Source organism: Loa loa, assembly GCF_000183805.2.
Source record: "Loa loa unplaced genomic scaffold supercont3.303, whole genome shotgun sequence".
Classification (NCBI taxonomy): Eukaryota; Metazoa; Nematoda; class Chromadorea; order Rhabditida; family Onchocercidae; genus Loa; species Loa loa.
In genome coordinates, this window is record NW_018108483.1 from 72,660 (window position 1) to 80,464 (window position 7,805).

The 7,805-nt window shown below is 29.4% G+C and overlaps 4 protein-coding genes across 4 annotated transcripts in view; 2 read left to right on the forward strand and 2 right to left on the reverse strand.

The window, feature by feature from the left end:
* Positions 1–675, reverse strand: part of LOAG_18420 (hypothetical protein) — a gene marked incomplete at its 5' end in the record, with an annotated part of 2,140 nt that extends 1,465 nt beyond the window's left edge. The window contains 2 exons of the mRNA XM_020451079.1: positions 394–542; positions 603–675. Of these exons, the coding sequence (XP_020305170.1) occupies positions 394–542; positions 603–675 (222 nt within the window). The remainder of the gene's footprint in view (positions 1–393; positions 543–602) is intronic.
* A 406-nt stretch (positions 676–1,081) lies between these two features.
* Positions 1,082–2,855, forward strand: LOAG_10607 (HD domain-containing protein). The gene is made up of 4 exons (XM_003146130.2): positions 1,082–1,204; positions 1,656–1,847; positions 2,030–2,198; positions 2,701–2,855. The coding sequence occupies exons 1-4, from the start codon at positions 1,106–1,108 to the stop codon at positions 2,820–2,822; spliced, it is 582 nt and encodes a 193-aa protein (XP_003146178.1). The 5' UTR covers positions 1,082–1,105; the 3' UTR covers positions 2,823–2,855.
* A 356-nt stretch (positions 2,856–3,211) lies between these two features.
* Positions 3,212–4,690, forward strand: LOAG_10608 (hypothetical protein). Its single transcript, XM_003146131.2, has 4 exons — positions 3,212–3,378; positions 3,703–3,889; positions 4,224–4,322; positions 4,429–4,690. The coding sequence occupies exons 1-4, from the start codon at positions 3,226–3,228 to the stop codon at positions 4,590–4,592; spliced, it is 603 nt and encodes a 200-aa protein (XP_003146179.1). The 5' UTR covers positions 3,212–3,225; the 3' UTR covers positions 4,593–4,690.
* A 634-nt stretch (positions 4,691–5,324) lies between these two features.
* LOAG_10610 (hypothetical protein) lies at positions 5,325–5,763 on the reverse strand (the record flags this gene model as incomplete). The annotated part of the gene is made up of 1 exon (XM_003146132.1): positions 5,325–5,763. A coding segment is annotated over exon 1 (381 nt), but the record flags the coding sequence as incomplete, so codon positions are not given.
* Positions 5,764–7,805: the final 2,042 nt, after the last annotated feature.

The window sequence follows — 7,805 nt, forward strand, 5'->3', positions numbered from 1 at the left end:
AATGTTTGAAAACGAAATACCTAAAAAGAAAAAAGAAATTAAGCAAAAAAACATTTTGGACATTAGTATTATTCAAAGCTCACTTTAATGTATCCTCTCGGGGGTAATCCCTAGAATATTTTGACAAACATAAAATGAAATTTAAGTGGAATTCAATTTTAGCCTCATCAGAATTCCAAAATTACATTCAAAAATACAACTCTTCAGTAGTACAACCAGATAAGATAACATGTCATATAATGTTATGTGTCTAGTTCGTTAAAAAAAAATTGCTACATAAGCATACGAAGTAGTTGTTTCGTATTCATCGTGTAACGTGCTTTAACGAGAATGTTGATACCACGTATATGAACAATACGTCGTGAGAATTTCCCAGAACATCAACTATCATACCTTTGGTTCAGCAAGTGCATCAGCAAGCATATGACAACCCATACTATCCACCGGGGCATCCCAATTACTTCGCATTTGCTTGATATTTTCCAAATGTTTCTTCCATAAAGGTAGTTCTTCCATTTCAGCAATCCCGAGCTCATATCCGTCTGAAATATTCAGTTATAATCAGGATGAAAAATGCAAAGAAAATCGAAAATAGGCAATACCTTTTGAACAGTGCTCTTCTTTATCAAATACTACTTTGATCACTTTCCGACGTTTCTTTACCGATGCTGCCATCATTCGAAATATAGACCCAAAAACGATTCGTTCTCCTATCCTAAAATATAAACTTGAAATTTACTGTGCCGGAATCTAACTTCAAGACCAGAGTCATAAAGTATAACTTATAATTACAGGTAATAATGAACAAATAATCAATGGACGAAATCCGAAAATGTTTCAGTTGAACAAAAAATTTTCATTGCAATCCTGGTCATCGTAATCTAACAAATCTAATGAGCCGAAAAGTTGAACTGGTAATGACGAGCGTGTTTAAGTAGTACTGTTTGGAGTTCAGTGGTAAATCCGAATTTGTGAAGTTCAGACTTTGAATTTTGGATTTACGAGTATTACTTGAAGAAAAAAAAAATGTTTTTTACAAATTGTTGGCAAAGTAGATGATATATGAACTTCCTTCCTTTTTTTTAAGGTCAAAATCATCACACCGATGCAAACACAATTAACAGAAACGAGTGATATTTTCAGTTTGTTAAAAGTGTTGGATGAATTAAAGCATTTGAAAAGGACTGGGTGGACGAAATTTAATGTTAGTTAAGTTTGAATTTTCTTTTTTTGAAAATTTTCATTCATGGTACTTCGTTGTTTCATTCGATGAGTTTTTGACGCAACAAATTACAAACAGGTACTATTTTTTTTACTGAATTTATTCCAGAAATGCAATTATTAGGTAGACAGACTTATTGCATAGCTCTGCTTAATTTTTTCTTTTAGCATTTATGAATGCTTGAACAACATGTGATGAAACGTGACCAAATGAATTATTTTGTTTAAATGAAGTGTTTTACGTTTCATGAATTACTGAAACTTGAGTGAATAAATGAATTATGTAAATGAATTATGGAATGAATTGAATAAATGAATGAAATGAATTGAAATGGAATAGCAAATACCCATGAATTATAGAATGAATTAAATGAAGTGAAAACGAACTATCAGATGAATTATTTAGCAATGTTTTACCGTCAAAAAAATTTTAGATTCCGGAGCCGGAAACAGTAGCTTGTCATATGTATCGTATGGCAGTACTTGCAATGCTAATGAATGGTGATTGTGATCGTGCTAAATGTATCAGGATGACATTGGTGCACGATTTAGCTGAAGCTATTGTGGGTGATATTACTCCACACTGCGGTATTTCAGCTGGAGAGAAGCATCAGTTAGAAGATGAGGTTTGTTTTCCTGAATTAAAATCACATGTATGGAACTCATAAATCATAATTGGATGTTAAGTGAAAATAATCTTCGCTCTGGTCTACTGGTTAACACGGCACTGCTAGAGATATAGTGTGAAAAAGGATATTCGATCCATCTCCATTTCATTTTGCAAGTCTGATCATTACTTCATTTACAGGCTATGAAGAAAATTATGGAGATGGTACCATTGACAGCTGGCGAAGACTGGTATTCACTGTGGCAGGAATATGAAGGTAGTGAAACCAAAGAAGCTAAAATTGTCAAACATTTGGATAAATTCGATATGATCGTTCAAGCTTTTCACTATGAACAAAAATACGGGGCAGGTTAGTGTATGTGTATTCGATGCAACACTTTATTTCTGACCTTCATTGATTCTGTTCTCTTTTATATAATAGCTTTTTTAATTTTTTCTTCATGTGTCGATGCGGTGCCCAAAAACTTCCACCGCTTTGGAATGAATACCACAGCATACTTAAGATGAAAATTTAAATTACACCAAATACTAGACAATACTGACTTTACTAATTGTTCGATAACACTTACAGTTCCGAACTATAACCAATAACTTGTTTCATTCTTGGAACTTTATATTTGTAAAAATGTTCTATCTTACAGTAAATATTTGTGATATTTCCCTGAATAAATTGGACTAAGATATCAAATCCATGGTTGGAAATAATGATATCTTATAGTGTCGAAATAACTACAAAATACATTTCTGGAAGCTCAAATAAACTGAAAAGACATATATGCATGTTGGATTACCCACCTAATTCTTCTTTTTTTTTTGTTTTAGCTTATAATTATATTTTAATTCAGTTTAAGATTTGGAAGAATTCTTCACAGCAACAAAAGATTCATTCACTATGGAACCTTTTATATCATGGAATAATGAGTTACGGATGAAGCGATCTTTAAAGAAAAACACAAAGCAAGAGAATAATTGATGTATTATTGGTTTTTTGTCTTGTTGCAACGACTAACAGTTATTTTATAAAGCTGTTAATTTATGTAATCTGTTTTTCTTTCTTAAATTTTTTCATGCCTCTTTTTTATTTAAATCGAGGTTTGATATTTAATTTTGCTTTTTTATCCGACCATATCGAGTTATAATTCGTTATTAGGATCTTTCCTGTTGTTAAAATAAATATTTCTTGAATGATGTCTTTCTGATGTAATGCTGTGAATGGGCCTCCTCGTTCCCTTTATTATTAGTAAAGTGCTGTTAGACGATATTAAATCAGCGATTTTAGATATAGAGTGAGTTGTGATATTATAGTTTGATGATCGTTTTTATTTTTTCATCTTTGGCTAGTCAGAAATCCAGAAGCTTTTTTTTTAGCTCTAGACATGGGAAAAACGAGGAGACTTGATGGTGATTCAGTTCTTGGTGAAACGGATTCGAGCGATACTGTTCTAAATTCGAATGCTGTCACTTCGACTAGTTTATGTAGTATAGGCAAAGATGAGTATGATGTTTGGTTGATCAGGAAGCCCACAAAGGTTTGCCTTTTCATACCTTTTTGCAAAGGTTAAATTTGTTGGCGACATTATCGCTAAAGCTGTTAGTCTTATTGACTTGTTGTTTCAATCATGGATGAATCATTCTTGCGGAATGAATTTTTAGCTCATCTTATTGCTGATGACTAACCTTTTCTATCGACTGGATAACCAGCGGTTGTAATGGGTGAAGTGAATTGCTGGTTGTTATTTCGGGTAGCTTCTTTTGGGAAATCTATGCTTGTATTCAATTATCCTAGTTCTTAGAAGTTTGTTGCATGAAATGATTACACAGATTTAATAAAGTCGAAATAATATTAATTGTAGATTCCGTTGAGTGATTTGTCGTCGATCAAATTTCCTCACAAAGCCAAGAATCGAATAAGACTTGCAATTCCGTCTCGATCCGATGCAGTACCACTGAACTGCCATTTTCGCCATTGTGCTTTACCCTATGTTTATATCCCAACTACTGGTATTAGAACTCAGAAGGATGCTATGACACTCAAAGCCAGTTTGGTTTTTTTTTTTTTTTTGGTGAAATCGTTTACTTTTTGTGCTTATGGTGAGAGTATTTCTGACATTGAATTCTTGTACGATTATTAGTCGTATACGCAGAACTATTTTTGACCCCATTACTTAACTTTCACATAGATGGAAAAGGATTCATCCAGTTGCATAAAAGAAAATGTTGGGAAAGTTTAACTCGACTTATCTCTTTGTTTCTTCTCTGCCAATTTTCACAAAGGATTTGTAAAGATTGATTAGAGAATTGATTTTATTTAGGTTTACTTTAATTATTACCTGGATGTTTTAAATATCTTTTTCAAAGTACCGCGAAATTTCAGCAAATTTGGTGAAAGGAGTTGTGCTAGTGAACGAGAAACTCGATTTTTTAGATGATATTCTCACGAATGACGATAATATTACTGTCAAACAAGAACCTGGTATGCCTAAATCATACGTAGCACTCTCAAAGTCGAAAGTCGTTACTAGCTAAATCATATTTTAACAATATGACTCTTAATTTTAATTCTAGGTTTTTGTTTTTAGGTGTGCCGTTGGAAAATGGGATACATGAGATGAATTTCAGAATTCATTCAATTCGCAAAAAGCCGCACTTACCAGTTGATAATATAAAGCAACGATTGAAACCATTTGGCATTATTCCTAAAAAGAAAAAAAGTTGTAAACTCCCAAATTTGATCAATTCTTAATGATAATTGGGATTGTTCTTGTTACATTACCTTATATGAATAAAAGTAAGCAAGAAATTAGTGAAATTCACGGAAAAATCATGAGAGATCTGTCACGCTGAATGAAGTAATAATGTTGATGTTATTGCCAAAGTATGAAAGGTATATAACTACCACATAAGATTCTCATTTTTATCTTCATGATATTTCCTTTCCTCTGGAAAAAAAGCCAAATTACTGAAAGCTTAATTAACAATCAGATTAAAAAAAAAAAAAAAAAACGATTCAATAATACGAGATGTGAATACCTTCTTTCCAAAATGAGTATTTTAAGCTACTTTACAATCTATGTTAAATATCTAAATACTTCTAATATTTTCGATTATTTTTCGTTATATAACAACAATTATCCCATCCTTCCCCTTAATTATCATCATTATTTTTACTTTTTTTCAGGTGAACTGCAATTTAAATGTAAAATTGCAAAATTTCATACTTAAAATTCCTTTCCATCTTTTCCATTCTCTCTTAGGATAACAATAATTAAAATACTTAATATGCCATATTGATGAATGAATCGTTGTTTTTAGTATTTTGCATGATTACATCCCCAATAAATCTTAATCTTATCCTATGCACTATACTTCTTCCCTTATCTCTTTCTTTCTTTCTTTCTCTCATAGATTTTTTGATCTGTTGTTTGATATCTTTCTTTCTTTAAATAAAAAAAAAAAACGAAAAAAGAAAGGACAACAAAGTTTTAACTTTACAATCTTTCGCTGCTCATCCAGGTTGAACAGTTTATTCCTATCTTGCTTAGATATGTATATGTATGTATATGTGTGTGTATGTGTATATGTATGTATATGTGTGCGTGTTGTATGTGTGTGTGTATGTGTGTGTGTGTAGATGTGTGTATGTGTGTGTATATGTATGTCTGTATGTGTGTATGTATGTGCATGCGTGTTGTGCATGTGTGTGCGTGTGTGTGTGTGTGTGTTGGTGTTTGTGTGTGTGTTATATGTGTGTATGTACGTGTTATGTGTGTGTGTGTGTGTGTGTGTGTATGTATGTATGTATGTATGTATGTATGTATACATATAATTACATGTCTGTGGATGCTTTAAAGCAAGCATTTAAAATCTCATTTCATTGATTGCGCTAAAGAAAGCATAAGAATACCCTCTATTTTGTTAGTGGAAATCATAGCATATGGTAGATTGATTGATTGATTGATTGATAAGCAGATAAATAGATCGATAGATCGATAGATTGATAAATAGATGAGATGAAAAGGATGTAGAAATGAAGAAAGCTAAACTAATCAAAGTGAATTATTCATATCATTCCTTTACCATAATTACAAAATATTTGTAAAATCATATTGATGACAAATATTCCTTTTCATTTCAAAATTAATCATTAATGATTTTAATTAAATTTGTTTATTTTTCTTTCCAATTTATTCTTTCCGAATAAAAAACGATTAAAAAAATGTTCTTTTTCTTCGTTGTATGTATTTAATAATTTGAATTTGAAAAAAAAAATTCTGTTTTTTTTTTGGGTATAACAAATTTTGTTAGCATAGATTATTGATGTATTTGAAATGTAAGGAAAGAAAAAAATTTCGATTCACAACTTTTTTTTTTCATCTTTATTAGCATATTCAAAATTTAAATTTATTTTTAATTTCCTTTTTTTATTTTTGAAATTTTATTTAGGCATATTATTTTGTTGAATAATAATTGAATGAATGAAACAAAGAATGGGTTGAATTTTGAAAAAAGCTAAAATTAGCAAAAGAAAATGATAATGATGAAGAAATAGAAAAGTGTATTAATCAATCAACACCATATAACCTTAAAAAAATAATAAAGAGATTTATTTCTTGTTTAATTACTTCCTTAAATTAACTATTTAGGGTTTTTCCTGATTGCAATTTTCGGAAAATGTTTTTGAAAAAAAAATTTTTGTTTTTGAAATGTTTTTGTAAAAAAAAATTTTTTTTTTTTTACTATTCCGTTTAATATTTTTCATCATCTTACCTCAATGAAGCATTAACCATAAGTAATTTGTGTTCATCTTTTCGATATTAATTACTACTACTTTATCATTGTACTCATAATAAATGATTATTAATAGCTAATTCTTTTTATCAATATCACTATAAGGATTTTTGTTTTTTTATTCACAAATCTTTCTTCCTTAAGAATACAAAATATAATAAAAAAATCATATTGCTAATGCAAAATATATCTATCTATATTTAATTGATATCAATTAATTTAACGATTTAAATAAGTTTAAACGTTAAAACTATGAATATTTTATTTATCAAATTCCATTAATGTTAATTAATATTTCATTCCTTTTTCGCTCAAACATTATAACAACACTTCTTTAATTTTCTCCTAATAATTTCAAATTTTAAAAATTATAACAATTTAAATTGTTAAATGAGAAAACAAATGTAATTGAAAAGAAAAAAAAGAAGCAAAAAAAAAATGAATGAATGATTGTTGAGAGAAAAAATTTTAACAAATGAGAAAATTTAACCATTCGCTAATCATTTTATTATCATTATACAACTTCTTATCATACTTATCCGTTTAATTATTCCACACTATTTTAGTTACAATTTTTTAAAGATTAATTATAAAAATTTCAACGATTAATTTTTTTAATTACAATTTTCTTTGCTACTTAGTTATTAATTCGAAATCAATTTAAAAATTAAAAACAAAGAAAATCAATGCCTTGTTTGCGAAATTATTCAAATCAAATAATCATGCAATTATATTTTCCCCTTTTATTTTCATCATTTCTACTCTTATTACTTTATCCTACTTACTAGTAGTCGTATTAGTAAGACTAGTAAGACTAGACTAATATAAGACTAGTCTTACTAACTCGTCTTTCAAGTTTTAAATCTAGACTTGTTTACTATCATCAAATTTATGGGAAGCTTAGAGAGAAAATCATTCAACATTTGTTCGATCATAAAAACTTATCATAACTATTATATTCTTTGATTTGTTATGTTCGAATATAATGAATTTTACACAATCCTTTCCTTCTTCCTCCTCTTCCTTCTCCTCTTCCTCCTTCTTTTTTCTTCTTCTTTCTCCTTTTTTCCTTTTCATTTCCCTCACCTTCGTTTTCTTCCTTCATCATCATTCCTCCTTCTTTTTCTTTTTTCTTTTTTTTATATTCCTCCTCAATTACTTCTCAATT